Here is a 19,590-nt window from a genome sequence, read left to right as displayed (position 1 = left end):
ATACAAATTATTAAATATACTTGTTTCTATTTGTTTAAGCTTTTGAGTTAATTGATGATTTTACATGACATAGTTAAAGGATGTTTAAGTCCCATGTATTCTTTTTAAAAGAAATTTGGCCACCATTAAAAAATAATTTTTTATATGAGTCTCATATTTATTTATTTTTATTAAAAAAATATGAGGTTTGCCTCCTTAAAACTATACAAATCATTTCCAAAAGAAAATTCTTATTATAGTGTAGATAATAGTTATTGATGAATTTTTTTTTACAGTAATTACGGATGATTTTTTTTTTTATACATTTAGGGGGAAGATGGGTTTCAAACTCCAGATCTCCATTTTGGATGATGAGAGTTATGTCAATTAGGTTACAGGCCTTTGACTATTACCGATGAATATTAAGTAAATACAATGAAATCCTATTTTATTATTTCTAGTTATTACATTAGGAAATAACGGACTCTATCTTTAAAGAAATATTATCGTATATCAAAGCTTACCCTAACCCTTTGACCATGATAAATGTCGGATGAAATCATGGGAACTATTTCATTTGTTTTTCTACTGCATAAATAACATGATGAGAATCGGTCAATATTATTATAAATATATTTACACTGCACACTATTAACGTGTTATAATTTAAAATAATATTAGATACAATTATATGTTGTATAAGTATTGTGTATTTTTTTAAAAAAAATAGAGTGAGATTCATTCGTAAAAATTAATTTTTTCATATATATCTTATATTTATTATTTTTTGTGAATTGAGTGCGCGGTGCTTGTACATAAATATCATTACTTATTTAAAAGATAAATTTTAAAATTTAAATCTTACAAATTAACATATATTACGTTGATGGCATAATAATAATAATAATTCTATTATTATTCATGCAATTCGAGGTTATGAAACACGGATAATTGATCTTAACCATATTCTCGGCTATATAAAATCTTAACCACACTTAAAATTAAATATATATATATATATATATATATATATATATATATTACCATGAATTTTATCATTTTTAAATTTATTTTAAAAATTACTCTTGGCCATCGAATCAATTAATACTTATCCCTTTTATCTTATTGCCGTCTTATTATCATCATGATCAGATCCAAGCATGCACTTGACCTCCGTCTAGAATCTTTGTTCTTATTATTTAATTTTGGACCTTATATTTATATTTAAAACCTTAAAAATAAGAAAAAGGCTAAATTTCATAAAATTACTGTTTTAAGAAAAAAAAACTAATTTGTTAAAACAAAGTGTTAAAAATTCAAAAATAAACTTGAAAAACCAAACTAACATAATAAAACTTTCAAATTATAAATAATAATAATAATAATAATAATAATAATAATAACAACAAAGCCAGCCACAAAGGGAGCACTCGTGGTTACGAAGACATAACAAGTTAACTGTGTTTTTTCAATTTTTAAAGTTGACTGCATACATATGCACATGGAGTTAAAATATGCATCTAAGGTATCATTTTGTAAAAAAGTCAATAAATAAATAAATAAATAATCTCTAAGAACATAGATAGTAATTCTTCCTTAATACAATATATATCTCTTTTCCTTTTACATGTTCTGGCAAAGTCTCCATGGATTTATTTTAAGGATCAACAGGCATTCGGTAATAAGTAATAAAGAGTTTCTCCTTAGTACACTTTGAGTAATTCAATAAACAAATAATTTTCTTAGTATGATGGTCCTAACAATATAAATGGAGATAGTGGCTACTCAAATTCAAGACCTTTGAATTATAAGGCTTGCCCCATAGTCTTTTTTGACCACTATACCACACCCTCAACTATATATATATATAGAGAAAGAAAGAAATATATTATTCATAATCTTTTTATCTTGTTCGGTTACACAAATGAAATGATATGAAATAAAAGTTGAATAAAATACTATTAGAATATAATTTTTTTATATTATTTTTGTTTTGGGATTTGAAAAAAATTGAATTGTTTATTGTATTTTGTTTCGGAGTTTAAAAAAATTGTAATGATTATATGAGATAAGATGAGATAATTTTTGAGAATAAATCCAGCCTTAATGTAATCTACCACAATCAAACAAGGCAAGATTTTTTATATTTGATAAATAATATAGGGGCTCTCTTTCTTATGGTAATTTGTATTAAATGAGTATACAATTTTGATTTAGTTATAGAATCTAGCAATACATTGATCCATATATCTAAAATGTATATAACATATATTTTTTTAAAGAATTATATGGCATTTAAGAGTATGAATAGTGTCTCATCTAATTACAAATGATCATCTAAACACAAATGAGTTCTTATGCTTAGTATTTCTAAACTACACACTTGTTGATGTGAGTTTTTATTTTTTATCTTTTTATTTTTTTTCTCTTAGCGTGTGTGTGTTGTAGGACTGGAGACTAAAAATTTTCAAACACTAATTTCTAATAGCATATCCTCTTATAATTGGATAAAATTCAAGACTATTTATTTGTTGTTTAAATAAATTTGTATTAAAATTAATTGAGCGAATGCAAGACATAAGGGTTGAGAAACCAACAATTTGATCTGATCTCCAAAATAGAGAATGTTTGGAGAATGAGATGAGATGATAAATTTATGAATAATAGTGAAATGATTTAAGTTTTGATATTTTATTGAGTTTTGAGAAAAAAGAAAGATAAAATTGAATAAAAATATTATAAAGTTAAAATATTGTTAAAATATATTTTTTTAATATTATATTTATTTTGGGATTTGAAAATGCTGAATTATTTTTTGTGTTTTGTTTGGAAGTTTGAAAAAATTGTAATGATTAGATAATGATTAAATGAAAAAGTTGAATATTTGAAATTGAAAAGTATTTGTGTTTGATTGATATTTAGAAATGAGATGAGATCAGATGAGATAAGGTGAAATAAGATGAAACTCTTCCAAACAACTCCTAATAATTATTTTATGTCATAAAGGTAGTACTATAGTTTCCTTTTTTCTCTCCAGCTAAAAAGCTCTCCAGAGATGGTCCAAAAATCTTACATTCTTCGTTCTACCCACCCTCATCCCGTCTGTAAAGTATAAACACTGTCCTAATGTATTTTTTTTCGATTTTTCCTTTGGTTTTTTTTATTTTTTTTTACAGTATCATGGAGAAGTGCTTATCATTATTTTCTGGCCACCCAAGACTGCCACGTGCCGCACCCCAAGACTTGCCAATCATTGATCTTTTGGATGGAAGAAGAAAAACATAAAAAGAAGTGGTGCGTGCCAGTTTAAACTGCACGTGGATCTCAGGTGTCACCACACCAGGACGAGTTTGCCGCCAACACACGTGGCATTTTTAGGGTTAGCGGCATCGAATCTTTTAGATCTGACCAATCTCCACTCTCCTAGTGTGGCACATGGTCCCATAGTTCTTAGCGGTTGCTTGGCGGCAATTCAACGCTTCCTCCGCTTGCTATCTTTCTATGTTATCTTTTATCTAAATTAAGGATCGTGAAGAAAAGTAGTGAAAGTCTCATTTAATCAGTCCAAACCAACGACATGCATCATAAATCTATTCACTATAACTTTCAATTGTTGTATTATAGTCTGTTTATAGGATTGTCAGTTTTGTTTTTTTTTATTTTTTTTATTATTGTACTGAATGGTTTGAAATGAATGTCGAGGTATCCACTAAGTTATCTTTTATATCTACATTTATAATATGCTTTATTAGAGGGAAAAAAAAAAAAAAAAACTACCCCTAATAATTAATCGTTCTTTCCGACCCAAAACGCCAAAGCCATTTATTTTTCCTACACCCTTAAACCCTTCGCTTCGCTTGAAAACCCTCCTCTCCTTCGTCACTCGACTCAGCTCCAACTCAAACTTCCAATGAACTTTTCCAAACCACCTTCCTTTCCCGAGAAAATGAGCTCCGAAAACTCCAACGCCTCCAAAATTTTCCCACCACCTCCACAGCTTAACCTCCAACAAGCCTTCTCTAACTTCCAACACCATTGCTCTAACCTCCTCCACCACCTTCCGAACCCTCTTCCTTTAAAATCCACCTCCAATCTGCTCTCTCAGACCTCCAACAACACGCAAGACATGCCCTGGACCCCAAGATTTCGGGCTCTTCTTCTGGGAAGAACCCGGTTTGGGCTCGGGTTGCCGGACCCCCTAACACCCGGCGCACGCCGGTTCCCCAGTCTAGTGGTGGTGGGGGTGTGGCCCTGTCGACCGAGGCCATTGAAGAGCGGCTGGCGGGCGTGCCTGTCTACGCGCTGAGCAATGCCAACGACGAATTCGTGTTGGTTTCGGGCGTCTCAAACAAGAAATCTCTTGGGTTGTTTTGTTTCAAGAAAGAGGACGCGGAGGTGCTTCGTGAGCATATCCAGAGCATGGACCCATCATCACAAAGTGGTTCCAAAGTGGTGGCTGTTGCTCTTAATAAGGTTGGCGGTTATATCTCGGTTTTGTAATTAGTGCTTTGCTGTGTGTAGGAGGAGAATGACATTGGTGGACTCAGCTCGTTTTAACATTAAGAATATCTGTCAAAAGTAGTAAAATGCTTTAAAGATAGCGGTGAAATAATTTGAGTTAAAATGTTTTATTAGGTTTGAAAAATGAATGAGAAAAATTGAATAAAAATATTATAAAGTAAAATATTGTTTAAATAAATTTTTTAATATTATTTTTGTTTGAAAGGTTGAGAAAGTTGTATAGGATTTTGTATTTTGTATTGAAAGTTTGAGAAAATTGTAATGTTTAAATAATGATTAGATAAAAAGTTAAAAATTTGATTTTATTTATTTATTTATAAGTAAACGATTGTATTAATAATAATAGGCTTAGTCTAAGTACACAAGAAGGTATACACGAGTTAGCGCCTATCTAGGAAGAAGAAAATGAAACAAGAAAGTCATGAATGCCAAGGCCATTAAAATCTACTGCTATGGCCCATAAAAATAATTTTATAACAAAAAGTGATCTAAGTTCCTCTATAGAATGCTCTTTGTCTTCAAATGTCCGGTCATTTCGCTCCTTCCATATGCACCACAAGATGCAAATAGGCACCATTTTCCATACAATTGTGATTTGGGGGGCTCCTCTTAGATTTTTCCAACTGGCCAAGAACTCAATCATTGTGGCAGGCATGACCCAAGCTAGCTCTAACCTGCAGAACACACTATGTAACGTGGGGGGGGCTACTTATTTGACAAGGTCAGTGGAAGACTTTTCGGAGCTGATTTTCGATCTAAACTTGATTGATCTTCATTTGATTGGGGGGGGGGGTGTTTCACGTGGTTGAATGGTAGAGGGGGGTCAAGGTTGGATAAATTCTTAGTTTCTTCTTCTTGGGAGACACATTATCCGGACCTAAGCTAGAGGTTATTGCCATGGGTATGTTCTGACCATTTTCCCATCTTATTAGATTGTGGGAGCATTCATGGTGGTAGGCATTATTTCAAATTTAATAATATGTGGCTGCAAATGGTTGGTTTTGTGGAAAGGGTGAGGGATTGGTGGACTTCCTATTCTTTTCATAGTACCCCAGTTTTATTGTGGCAGTTAAACTCAAAGCCCTTAAGCTGGACCTAAAGAAGTGGAACATAGAGGTTTTTAGACACATGAATGAACAAAAAAACCTTCTTTGGGATGAGTTACATTTTTTAGAAGGAGTGGTAACCGAGGAGTCCGCGTTGAGAAATATTGAGGTGGTGTCTGAGTTAGAGAAGGTTTTGTTGTTGGAAGAAATTTCCTGGAAACAAAAATCAAGGATGACATTGTTGAAGGAGGGCGACAAATGTACCAAGTTTTTCCACAAAATGCCAAATTCTCATAGGCGTAATAATGCGATTGAAGTGATCCAATTAGGTAACACGGTGTACCAATCCCCAGCAGATATAGAAGACCATGTTGTGAACTATTACGACGATCTCTTCAAAGAGACAGTAGAGTGGCATCCTAAACTGGAAGGGTTGTTCTTTGATCAGCTGGATGCCAGCATAGCTAGTTGGTTGGAGAGACCATTTGAGGAAGTCGAAGTGCTACAGGTGGTGAGTGGTATGTGCAAAGATAAAGCCCCGGGTCCAGATGGATTTTCTTTGGCCTTCTTTCAAGAGTGTTGGGACATAGTAAATGATGACGTGATGCGGGTTTTTCATGAGTTTCATCTGTGTCACAAGTTTGAGAAGTCCCTTAATGCTACATTCATTGCCCTCATCCTGAAGTTAGTGGGGGCCATTGAGTTGAAAGATTTCTGTCCTATTAGTTTGGTTGGCGGGATTTATAAGATCATTTTTAGCAAATCGTATGAGCTTGGTGATAGAAAAAATTATCTCCAAATCTCAAAATGCTTTTGTAAGGGGTAGGCAAATTTGGATTCAGTTTTAATTGCAAATGAGTGTTTGGACAGCCAGTTGAGGGATGGCATTCTGGGAGTCCTTTGCAAGTTGGATATGGAAAAAGCATATGACCACGTGAGCTGGGTTTCTTGCTTTATATGTTGAGAAGATGTGGCTTCGGGGGCAGGTGGTGTGGATGGATCAAACATTGTGTTTCGACTGCTCGGTTTTTTGTATTAGTTAATGGTCAACCTTGTGGTTTTTTCTAGAGTTCGAGGGGTTTGAGACAAGGGGATCCACTATCTCCTTTCCTTTTTGTTGTAGCCATGGAGGTCCTGAGTCGCATGATGGAGGCTGTTGTTAGGGGGGTTTTCTTGCTGGTTTTGCAGTGGGTAACGCCAATAATGATACTCTTATTTTTTGTGATGCAGACAATGGACAAATTCAAGCTCTAAGGGCTGTTCTATTGTGTTTTGAAGCTGTTTCGGGACTTAAGGTGAACTTGGGTAAGTCGGAATTGGTCTTGGTGGGTGAGGTGGCGAATATCAACCTTCTAGCTGAGTTGTTGGGATGCAAAGTGGCTACTCTTTCTATGAAATACCTAGGACTACCTTTGGGAGCTTCTTTTCAAGCAAAAAATATTTGGGACGGAGTCATAGAGAAGGTAGAAAAAAGGTTGTCAGGCTAGAAGCGGCTCTATCTTTCAAAAGGAGGGAAAGTGACCTTCATTCAAAGTACCCTTTCCAATCTTCCCACGTACTTTCTTTATTCATTTCTTATACCGGTGGGGGTGGCTAACCGGATTGAAAAGATATTTAGAGCCTTTTTGTGGGGACGCATGGGTGAAGATCATAAATTTCATCTTATGAATTGGCAAAAAGTGTTCAGTTGAAGGAAGCGGGAGGTTTGGGGTGCGTAACTTGATCACTTTTAACAAAAGCCCTTCTTGGGAAGTGGTTGTGGAGATTCGGTTGAAAGGGACTTCATTGTGGAGAATGGTTGTGGGTCAGAAGTATGGTTGTGAAATTGGGGGTGGGGGGGGGGGGGGGGGGGAGAGTAGGGGGTTGGTGTGAGTCTTTGGAAATTTATTTGAAAGGGGTGGATGGTGTTTGCAACACATTAACTTTGAGGTCGGTGAGGGTACAAGAGTTAGATTCTGGTTTGATGAATGGTGTGGTGAGAGAGCTCTATCTTCAGCTTTTCCAGGTGTTTTCAGATTGGCTGGAAATCAGCAAGCCGTTGTCTCAGATGTCTGTGTCGAGCTAACGGTTCAGTGCATTGGAATATGATCTTTTCTAGAAATGCGCAGGATCGGGAAGTCGAGGAGATAGCAGGTTTTTTCAGGTTGCTTTATTCCAAGAGGGTTGGTGGTAATGGGTGTGATAGAATGGTGTGGAAACCTTCGGGGAGTAAAACTTTCCTGTTAAATTCTTCTTTAAAGTGCTGTCAAATTATCAGCCTATTGTGTTTCCATGGAAGGGTATTTGGAGAGTTCTTGTGCCTCCCAAAGTTTATTTTTTTACTTGGACAACAGTCTTGGGTAAGATCTTGATGGCTGACAACTTAAGGAAATTGGGGATGATCGTCATGGAGTGGTGTTATATGTGCAAGAACAATGGCGAATTGATTGACCATCTTCTTCTACATTGCAAGGTGGCAAGGGAGCTATGAGATGGCATACTTAGTAGAGCTGGGCTATCTTGGGTTATGCCCAAGAGTGTGGTGGAGCTCTTAGCTTGTTGGAGTAGGCATCATCATAGCCCTCAATTGGCTGTCACGTGGAGGATGGCTCCTTTGTGCTTATGATAGTGTATATGGATGGAAAGAAATGAGAGGTGCTTCAACAACAAGGAGAGAGCTAGGGGGAATTATGAAACGTTTTTGTCCTTTCTTTAGTTCAATGGCTTTCAACTATAGTTTTAAAGGGAGGGAATGTTCATGAGTTTTTGCTTTTTTTTCAGCTTTTTAGAATGTAACTAGGTGTCTCTTTTGTATACTTTTTGTGTACATGGGCTATGCCTAGTTTTGATCAATGAAATTTCTTATAAAAAAAAAAAAGATCCTTATATTTCTAATGCCCAACCCACTAGAAGAAATTGGAGAGCATACCTTATCCCCCTTGAGTAGGTGGAATTTGAATTCATCCCCCGTACCACTCCAAAGGAAATCACGATGCAATTTTTCAATCCGAGTCGCCACACTTACTGGAATGGGGAATAGAGATAGAAAGTATTTTGGTCGATTGGACAGAGTGCTTTTGATTCGACAAGTATAATCTCTTCCACCCAGCTAATCTATGTTCAATCTTCTCAATCACTGAATCCTAAATCGATTTAGCCTGTGATGTTGCCCCTAACGGAAGACCAAGGTAATTCATGGGAAGAGAGGAAACCTTACATCTAAGAATGTTAGCCAACTGTCGGATATTGCAAATATTACCAACTGGCACTAGTTCTGATTTGTCGAAGTTCACTTTCAAACTAGATATCGCTTCAAAACAAAGTAAGAGAGCCCTCAATACCCTTATCTGGTTTTGTTCTGCCTCACAAAAAAAACAATGTATTATTTGCAAACAATAGATGAGAAATGTTAAGAGTACTCCTATTGGGGTCACCAACCAAGAAACCAGTCACAAAACCATTGTTAACCAAAGCTGAGATCATTCTGTTAAGCGCCTCCATAACTATGACAAATAAAAGTGGAGACGAAAGATCCTCTTGTCTTAGGCCTCTCGAGTTGTTGAAGAAGCCAACTGGGCTGCCATTTACTAACACTGAAAACTTCACCATTGAGATACCATCTGATCCACGAACACTATCTCTCTCTAAAACCACATCTCCCAAGCAAGTAAATTAAGAAGTCTCAATTCATATGATCATAAGCGTTCTCCATATCCAATTTACATAAGATCCCCTTATTGCCGGATTTTTTTGAGTATCGAGGCATTCATTGCCATTGAGAACTGTATCCAAAATTTGCCTACCTCTTACAAAAGCATTTTGTGGTTTCGAAATAATCTTTCCCAACACCTCCCCTAGACGATTTGCAAGCACCTTGGATGTGATTTTATACACCCCATTTACAAGGCTAATGGTCGATAATCTTTCACTTCCATTGGCCCAAGGTTATTAGGAATGAATACAATAAAAGTGGCATTTAGGCTTTTTTCAAATTTCCCAACTGAAAAATTCCTGAAACACCTTCATTAAATCCTCCTTCACCACATCCCAACATGTTTGGAAGAATCCCATAGAAAAACCATCAAGACCAAGTGCTTTATCTTTAACCATTTTCTTTGCTACCCCATGAACCTCCACCTCCTCAAATGGTGTCTCCAACCACGGAACACTCTATGGCTCAATGGACTCAAAGGCTAGTCCATCAAGCTTTGGTCGCCATCCCACTTGTTCAGTAAGTAAGTGGTCAAAACAATCAGCAACATGCTCTTGAATCATAGGAGTCACTGTACAAGCCACGCCATCTATATTCAATATTTCAATGGTATTAGTTCTCCTATGAGAGTTGGCCACTATATGGAAGAACTTCATACTTTAATCGCCTTTTTTCAACCATAATGCTTTGGGTTTTTTATGCCAAGAGATCTCCTCCAATAATATGACCTCTCTAATTCTGTCACTAATTCTGCCTTTTGAGATAATTCTTCCAAGGAAAGGACTTGGCCCTCCTGTATCCTTTCTAATTCTTGTATATCTACTTAGACTTCTTCCGGCCACCTAAATCACCAAAGGACTAAATATTCCAAAGCTTTAAATCTTGTTTCAATGCTTTCAGTTTACCTACCAAAATGAAACTAGGAGTGCCATGTATCTGATATGAGGACCACGATTGCCTAACCCTGTCCATAAAACCTTCAGTCTTCAGCCACATATTTTCGAATTTAAGATACCGATGCCCTCCTTGAATCCCATCACAATCCAAAAAGATAGAAAAGTGATCCAAACAAATGCGAGGAAGCCTCTTTTGGCATAGATCCAGATAGTGGCTTTCCCACTTTGACGAGACTAAAAATCTATCCAGTCTGGACCACGTATGTTGATGACCACGTAAATGCTCCGCCAATGAGAGGAAGATCCACCAATCCCAAGTCGAAAATGCACTCCGAGAATTCCATCATTGCAGGTCGCATCCTACTTTCTCCTGATCGTTCACTAGGGAATCTTATAACATTAAATCACCGCCTATGCACCGTTGTGTGTCCCACCAACTATGAACTCCCGCTATTTCCTCCTATAGAAGTCTTCTATCGCTATCTAGGTTTGGCCCATAGATGCCAGTGAATGCCCACAAAAAATTATTTTCCACATTCTTGAAGTAACAAGCCATTGAGTACTACCCAATGAATTCCTCCATTTTCTCCACCAATATTCTATCCCACATAATTAGTATACCTCCCGAAGCTCCATTAGATGCTAAGTAAGCCCAATCCACATAGGTACAACTCCATAAACTTCGAACAATTTTTCTTGTAATAAGTTTCAGTTTAGTCTCCTTTTTTTTTTTATAAGTAATTTTTCAGTTTAGTCTCTTGTAAGCACACAATGTCCGCCTTCCACTCACGAAATAAGTTTTTCACTTGAAGACGCTTATTAGTCTCGTTGAGCCCTTGAACATTCCAAGAAATAATTTTGGGCTTCATAAAGACGATGCTATTCCCTTCCCTTTGGTTCTTTTTCTGCTTGAGCTGCCTTCATAATTTAGAGACCAAGTTACTCCCTTGAGCTCCCTATATTTTTTAGAACCTAATTTCTCTTGCTGAACGTGCCCATCTTCAATGGCTGTGAGCAAAGCCATGAATTGTTCTTCAAAGCCCTCGCATTCAATTCTCACACAATGTTGTTTTTCCTTTGCCTTGTGTAATAAAACCCAACAGAGGCACTACACTAACCTGACAGAAAGCAGCTTAGGGGTACAGGCTCCCTAGCCATGTCTATCACATCCCTGGGTGTCCATTGTGACTGCAACGGCACCCCCATTTCTTCCTCAACACAGTTGGACCTTCCACCCCATTCAGAGAGGTTTGTTATAGGCACTAACATCTAAGAAAGCCCCTTTGAAACCTCAACTGTGTTCTTTGCTTCAAAACACAATGTACGGGCACTTCCAAATGCTGCGACACCTTCACCGGCGGGGAAACCAGTAGGGTCTCGAGAGGAGACTCACCCTTGCTATCTGTTGGCCTTGTCTGGCCTGTTTGGGCGTGGGATCCGACGTCTGACGATACAACATTGACGATCTCCATTTCAGGCTCTTCCGCCAACACCTCTCTTTCTATCAAGTCTGTTGTCTGAGTCACCATCGATAGTTATGTGGCTATGGTCTTGTCTATCAGGACCTTTGCCGGCAAGGTCAGGATCCTCCCTCCGGTGGAGGGCCCAGCCATGTCCCCACCTCTCACTCTCCACATGGGTTGAACACCCACCGTGGACTCCCCTTTGTTTTCTTCCTTGGGCTGAAACCCAAATCGTGGGCCCCTTAGTATCTTTGGACCCCCAACCTTTTCATGGTCGATTGACGAACTTGCTATCTGAGGCCCATTAGACCTTGCTATGGTTGCTTATTGCTCCCTATAGGTTGAAGCCCAACTTTCTTGCCTACACCCATATGTTTGTTAGGCTCAATATCATTCTTAGGTGCAAAGCCCAAGCCCCTAGCCTTATCCTTCTCAACACAACGTACTAGAGCAGCCACTTTCTCCTGCAGATCTGTTAGTTGGGATTGCATATTCTTTAGAGTACTGTACACACCATCGTTTGCTTGAGGGACAACATGCCTGCCACCGCCTCCCTTCCATTGCACCCAATCTGAACCCATAGTGTGTCGGGCCATTTCCGTTTCCTGCCCTTGTAGGCATCTCCTAGTGGTTTGCTGTTGAGTTCTAACACCACCAGCCCCACCAGTGAATATTGCACTCGGGACTGCTTCGGCGCCATCGTTTGCACCAAGGCCTCCTTGTACAACCGACTTTGTGTTTGGCTTCCCATCCCTGATAGCTTTTATGATACTTCGCCCGAGTTATGACACACGATCCCCTCCCCCGAAATGGCCTCCCTCAATGCATCTGCCATCCTCCTCCACCCTGTCCCCTCAATGTCTTTCGGTACAAAGATAAAATTTTGCCTTCCACCCCCACCATATTCTACTAACGTCATGAAACGGCCATTGACATTTGAGCACCTTTGTGTAATGAAACTTTGGCACCCTCCCTCGATGTGGTATAAAAATCCTTCATCTCCCCCCCCCCCCTCCCCCCCTCACACAACACTAATGCTTTTGCAAACCATTGCACTGAAACCATCCTAAGTCTCACTTCCTTAAATATCTTCCAGCTACTTTCTTTAATGAGCAAGGGGCTTCCTTCCTTCCTCAAACTGAATGTTTTCAATTCTATAACTAAAGTTCTTCTGAACCCCATCCTACTCTGCGACCCCTAAAACTCACTGCTTAGTCGTGATCTCACCACTTAATCCCACCAAGCCTCATCGGAGTTTTTGTTTGTTTAGAAAACTATTGGTTGTATGGAGAGAAAACTTTTGGTTGTACTTATCCCCCAGTGGATAGCAAAACTCTATTCCTTACAATTTGAAATTGAAAAATGATTTGTGATTGGGTGATGTTTGGAAAGGAAATATCTAAGAATACTTGAGAACAATTGTGTTCTCAAACGGACCTTTATTCTTTTTATGCTTTCCGACAGGTTTTTCAGTTGAAGCATAATGGGGTGGCCTTCAGGTTGATCCCGGAGTCTTCGCAAGTCGCAAACGCGCTTAGGGTAAGTGACTTAGTTGTCTAAAATTGATGAAAAAATATACGTTTGTGCTTTTGGCGATTGACTTAATTTGGACATTTTTATTGGAAGTCTACCTGTGCTTGTATGTATTAGGCAAAAACCATAGGCATTCTAACGCATGTGTTTCATGAAACTGATAACTATCTGACCTGCCTAGTTTTGTATTAATGTACGCTGCCTAGTTTTGTATTAGTGTATGTGCTTGCCTGCATGTACTATAAATATAGCTTGTCACAGTACCTATTGATGATTAAATTAAAAATACATTTTCTCATCAGTTTCATTTCTTTTCTTTATTTCAATTGTGCTAACGTGAGAATTGCTATAAGAATATGTTATTTTGATCTAAATAATTTTGGGATAGTAATGTAAGCTGCGATTGATCCAATATAGAGAGGGCTGAACTTTGAAGTATAAATATAATCACCCACCCTAAACTCCAACAGAGCAGGTTGAAGTTGTCATTGTTTGTTTACCTTCAACGAAAAATTCTAGAAAATTGTATGTTTCAGATCTTTCATTCTAGTCCTGACTTTCGTCTATAGAGAATAGAGACCTTTTTTCCTTCCCTCCCAACATAAGTTTTTGTTGTCTGTAGAAATCTTAGGAAACACTTTCTGAGGAAATGCCTGCAAAAATACGTCAATTGGTTTGTTTGTTGCTATTCAAAACATATGTAAATATACGCCGATATTTGACACTTGTCCTCAGCACCAACACTTTCATTCTAAGACCTGAAAGATGATCCATGGACTGAAAATCAGGACTCAAAACTATTCAAGAAGGCTTAACTCAAGCAATCACTCTAGAGAAAAACGGATATTCACTTGCTAGATTCGTAAAAGTAAGAAGATGATTCATCTTTTCCTTTTTTTAGGCCAATACATGGGCTTATCAAAAGTTGGATAAAATCATAGGAATACTAAACTTTATGTAAGGGAATATAGTAACTAGAATTTTCAAAACCTTGATACTCACTGTTAGATTCCCTTAGCCGTTCATTTTGGCAAACAGGGATTTATGTTATCTTTCGTGAAGTCATATCGGATGAAACCATTAGGTTTCTTTTCAGTTTCGACTGTACGCCCGGCATGAGTCAATAAGTACAACCATGAGCAACATAGACAATCCAAAGTTCTGTTTATCCGTGAAATATCATCATGAAATGGTTAGGAAATCCTTAAAGAGCGCTTGTTGCTATGAAACTAACCATGACTAATTGCAACAATTTCTCTTGGTGTGACCCTAATTAACTTACAATAGAGAACTACCAAACCTGCTCTTTCCCATGGTTGAGGTGAAACGTTACTCCCCACAGCAAGTACTCATTTGGTAGAGTGCTACTTGTTCAGTATATGACATAAGGTGAGGTTACTGTATTTTTTTTTTAATGTTTGTTCCCTTACAACCATCCTCCTCCTCCTTGAAGGAGGAATACGATCACTTCATCAATGCCTATTTGAATGTGCTTTAACTGGTAGGCAGTTGACTGTGCATCAAAATGATTCATCTACCTCAGCCAGTATTGGCAGAAATCTGAGACACTTTCTCAGCTGAAAATTGAATGATTAATTTTATAATTTTGTAGAATCCATTTACCGAAGCCTACTTTTGAGTTCACATCTTATCGTTATATGCAGGATCATATATTAAAATATATCCTCAAAAGATCTCTAATAAATGATATAAAGAATATTTGAACAGCTCATATAGTGATTCTTATAAATTTTACACTGATAATTGTCTTCAGAAACGTAAGCTCAAAAATTATATGGTTGATCTCAGCCAAAAATGTATATTTTTTGTTCCGATTTTTAAAATAATTTTTTTATGCATGAATATTTGTTGATTTTACCTACCTTAATCACTATATAGAGGTGTCTGCATTGTACATGAATATATATATTTTTTTTCTGTGTAGGTGATGGAAGAGGTTGGTATTACTGACGATGGCTTCTCTGGAGTTCCAGTTTTCCAGGTTCCTTTCTAGCAATACCCAATTCCCACTCTTCTAGTTATCTTTTTATATATATTGATTAATGAGATAACAAGGAATGTTTCAAGCCTTGTAAAAACTACTAAAATAATTGAATGAAATATATAACTACACACAATAAATTTAGGAAAAAATAATGATTCATTTGCCACTTTCGACCTTAATAATGACAGTTGAGCCAAATCAAGTTTAGAAAGTCATGGTTGCTTCTTTTATTTTTCTGATCGGCTCCTGGAACAAAGTCCCGACTAATTCTAAGGGTGCTCCGCCCTCAGCAAGGAGTTTCCTGCAAGTAAGAAATCATAGTTACTTGTCAAAAAAGAAAAAAGAAATCATAGTTTACACCCAGTGCGATGACCCTTAGAAGTTGTTTGCACCCAAGGGTTTGAATCTTAGATATGGAGGGAGCATGCCACCAAGACCAAGGCTCTTATCACTTGAACCAACCCCTAGGGGTGGTTGTTACTTACATTAAGAAAAATCATAGTTTAAGTCTAGGAAGATAACACTTCAAAATACCTACCATAGCCTTATCCGATACATAGCTGACATGGATTTATTTGGATATGGCAATTTTGTGTATTTCTTTTTTCATAGACTGCATATGTGGCAGGGTACTAGGAAACAAATGCATACATGGAGTTATGTTTAAAGGGTCTACATTATTATGTTTATGGTCATCTTAGTCGTCAAATTTATGAGTTAATGTGAGAACATGGTATGCGATAGATTTGATAGCCACTATGGTTTTGTAAACTTTCCTTTTATTGAACTGAAAGGGTCTGGTCAGAAAAGAATAAGAAATCCTGCAGTGTTTGGAATGCACCATGGTAAGGTACTGAAAGTGGCAGTTGATACGCGGGTCTCCTATAGGCTGGGATTCCGAAGCGTTGGCTTTTCCTAAGAAAGGAAGATTCTAACTGCAGCAAACCAAAACCTTGCTTTTTCAATAAATTTATCATAACACAGAAATATGCTGTTAAGGATCTAAATCATAATGCAGTTGGGATTGGTTGACAGCATTCTGTGACCAGTATTTAAATTGTATTACGTGGATAAGCTATGCAGAGAATGATATTATTTATCGTTAATTTAATGGTGGATAAACGATATATTAAATATAGTATGTCCACCCGAATCAGCATATTTTTTTGTTTTACGCCCCTTAATTTTTCCTCAGCCAGGCTTAGGCAGAATAGCAGAGCAAGTACAGTTGAGTTGGCATGCTTATTCCCATATAGGGCCTACATCATTTTTTCTAGTTCCTAATCTGTAACTAGGTGCGATCCATTGTATACTTGCTGTATACTTGGGCTTTTCCTACTTGATTCAATGAAATTTTCTTTTACTTATTAAAAAAGATTCCAAAAATTGGGTCCATTTTGAATTTGCAAATTTGAAATTGTCCCTTTCATTCTCAATGCTTTGTGTTGCACTTGATCATGAGTTTATTGTCAATTATGACACAAATTTGATTTTTGGCACTGAACAACCGGGTGTTTCTTACTTGTCCAAAAAAAAAAAAAAACTGGCTGTTTCTATTTTGGAAGTTCTGGCCTGAGAAACTCGGTAAACTATAATCTCAAAAACTGACTGGCCCGGGTTTCAGGCAGAATATAACTTTTTTTTATATGAAGTTGAAAATTTTACTGAAGAACACAAAAGGCTTAGCCCAAGTATAGAGGATGCATCTTCAAATGGATGACATGCACAAATCGAGAAATGGTCCAAAATTTTTATCCATTTAAAAAAGTATAGAGGATGTGTACAAGAGAAGCACCTGATTAGGAATATAAAAAGGTAGAAGAATCATGAAATTCAGCCCATGAAAATTTACAGCAGCTGTCCAAAGAAACAGGGGATTTCAGAAGAAGGTTTTAAGCTCTTCCATTGTCGACTCATAGTCCTCAAAATTTCTATCATTCCTTTCCCTCCAGACACATTACAATAGATGGAAGCCATCTTCCACATTGCTGTACATTCAGGCTAAATAAGTAATTCAGATTCAGATGTCTGTAGATGCCCAATACTTCACTTGGTTAGAATTGTTCTCCCCGAAGTTGTGGGAATATGGTGTGTTTTGGATCATTCTGTGGGATTATAGAGGGCCAACTATCGTTGCGTTGCACAAGATGGTGCTGTCTCACTTCGCTTAGTTGGCTTGTTATTTCAGATCATGGTTCATTTCAAAAAGTTCATTAAGATTGATTTGGTATGTCTGCATATTCATACGTATAAATAGTATAGACACATGGACAAGTCTATGGCTTTAAGATGTGGCTCTCTCTTGTAACTATAAGATTTACTTTGGTCCCCAGAAATGTACATTCAAGCTTGATTTTGCACTTCTGTTTTAAATCTTTGGGTTTCAGTCAAGGAGCTTGATTCTGAGGAGCGAAAACAAGAGCTATCGTCCAGCTTTTTTCAGAAAGGTTGTTGAGAAAGATGGCCATTTCAACGTGCGGTATTCTAATTCTGTCATGTTATAACTCTTTTCCTTATTATTTGTAGGAGGATTTGGAGAATTCCCTTCTAAGGGCTGCCAAGGAGCAGAATCAAATAAATCCTGCTTACAAACGAGGGAACATTCAGGTAGGTTTCCTAATTTCTATGCCTCGCGAAGCTTGTTCTATTCACTTACTTTATTTTATCTTGTAGGTTGCTGTTCTTGAGGAAGTTCTCAAGGGAATGAAGGTAAGGGGACTCTTTATGGAAGTTTTGCTTTTCATCCTCTGGTCAGTTGGCCAGAAGATGGTTTTCATTTGAAATAAGATTGTAAGCTTATTTGCCTCGTTTGTTTTCTTGGATGTTTGTTTCTTGTCTCCTGCATAATTAATGGCGCTGTATGAAATATTAAAAGGGAAAATAACCATCTAATATTTTGCAGGAGAGTTCTACTCCAAATTGGGATGACGTTGTTTTCATACCTCCTGGTTTCGATATTTCTACTGATCCCACCCGGAGATAGCCAATTACAAAATGAGTTGGTCGTGACATCTTCATGTAGATCATCAATTAAGTGATAGTATGAGAACGGTGTCTTCATGATTGATTTTGGCATCATCTCACATCGTTCATGTAGAGGGACTGGACATATAACTAGCAAGCAAACGGGTACAATCATGTACCACCTCAGCAATGTGAAGTATTCTATTTTATTGACTGCGAGACAAATTTGGCTATCTTTATTTTCCTTGTTTTCTTTCCCTGAATTAAGTATAGCTTATTGGCTTGACATCTACATACAATCAATCAATGGCTTGATCTTGAATATTATTTCTGGTAGTGATGCATTTTGCTGGCTGATTCGTCCTTTTCTAAATAGAATATAATTTTTGTGGAATTCTTGTAGAGGTAGGAAATATTCACTTTAGAAACCAGGTGTTTCAAAATTAGCTAAATAATAATGTTTTATCCTTTCACCCTTTCCATGTAAAACGGTCCAAGTCTCCATATATAGGTCCAACATTTTAAATAGACAGCTTTTGGCACTATGAATTTTTTTTTAATATAAGTAAGAAATTTCATTGTTCGAACAAAACTAGGCAAAGTTCATGTATACATGAAGTATACAAAAGAGACACCTAGTTATATTCTAGAAAGTTAGAAAGTTAGAAAGCTGAAAAGAAAGCAAAATTCATGAACATTCCCTCCCTTCAAAACTATAGTAGAAAGCCATTGAACCAAAGAAAGCACAAAAAAATTCCATAATTCCCCCTTAGCTCTCTCCTTATTGTTGAAGCACTTCTCATTTCTTTCTATCTATATACACCACAATAAGCACAAATGAGCCATCCTCCACGTTGCAGTCAGTTGAGGGCTATGATGATGCCTATTCCAGCATGCTAAGAGCTCCACCACATTCTATACTCTGAACTTAACATCGATGGATTTGATTAGTTTAGTTAAATAGGTTGTGTTAGAGTTAACTCAATACCATCATCATCTTGGGTGCATTCTTTGCTACTTATTCCACTAGGTTACCCTCAGAAGAAAGCAGGTATAATGTCTATAAGGTAAACAAATGTGTGTACCCTTAGCTTAGGGTTGGCTGAAGTGGTGTAATAAGATGTTGGCCGATCTTCTTGTCAGTACGAGTTTAATCTATTTTTAAGAAAAGCTGATGATTTGGATTTTGGACTATTGCTATAATTTGTAGGCCTTGAACTAATTTGGTATATAGCTAAGCAAAAATCATGATGTCAACGTTGTCATCCATGTTCGAAATTTCTCCTCATAAACATATATATATATATATATATATATATATATATATATTTGTACTTTTAGGATGTTAAAGTTTTGCATGTTTTTTTTTTTAAAAAAAATAGATAAATTTAAGACTCCTATAAAAGATAATTTTTTTAATAATAGATTTTATTTATTTTTTATTTTTTTTAAAAGAAGCTCGAGAATTCACACTGTAGTGTACGAGTATTAA

The 19,590-nt window shown here is 36.9% G+C and overlaps 1 protein-coding gene across 1 annotated transcript; it reads left to right on the top strand.

Annotated features, from left to right (window-relative positions):
- Nucleotides 1-3,784: 3,784 nt before the first annotated feature.
- Nucleotides 3,785-18,337, top strand: LOC121267112 (protein TIC 22-like, chloroplastic). The gene is given in 8 exon segments (XM_041170987.1): nt 3,785-4,070; nt 4,073-4,452; nt 13,061-13,135; nt 15,075-15,131; nt 17,522-17,581; nt 17,661-17,741; nt 17,808-17,843; nt 18,037-18,337. Coding segments are annotated over 8 exon segments (951 nt in total). The 5' UTR covers nt 3,785-3,889; the 3' UTR covers nt 18,118-18,337.
- The last annotated feature ends 1,253 nt before the right edge of the window (nt 18,338-19,590 follow it).

Source organism: Juglans microcarpa x Juglans regia, chromosome 1D (assembly GCF_004785595.1).
Source record: "Juglans microcarpa x Juglans regia isolate MS1-56 chromosome 1D, Jm3101_v1.0, whole genome shotgun sequence".
Taxonomy (NCBI): Eukaryota; Viridiplantae; Streptophyta; class Magnoliopsida; order Fagales; family Juglandaceae; genus Juglans; species Juglans microcarpa x Juglans regia.
The sequence above is the reverse complement of the archived record's forward strand: the minus strand, read 5'-3'. Positions and strand labels throughout refer to the sequence as shown.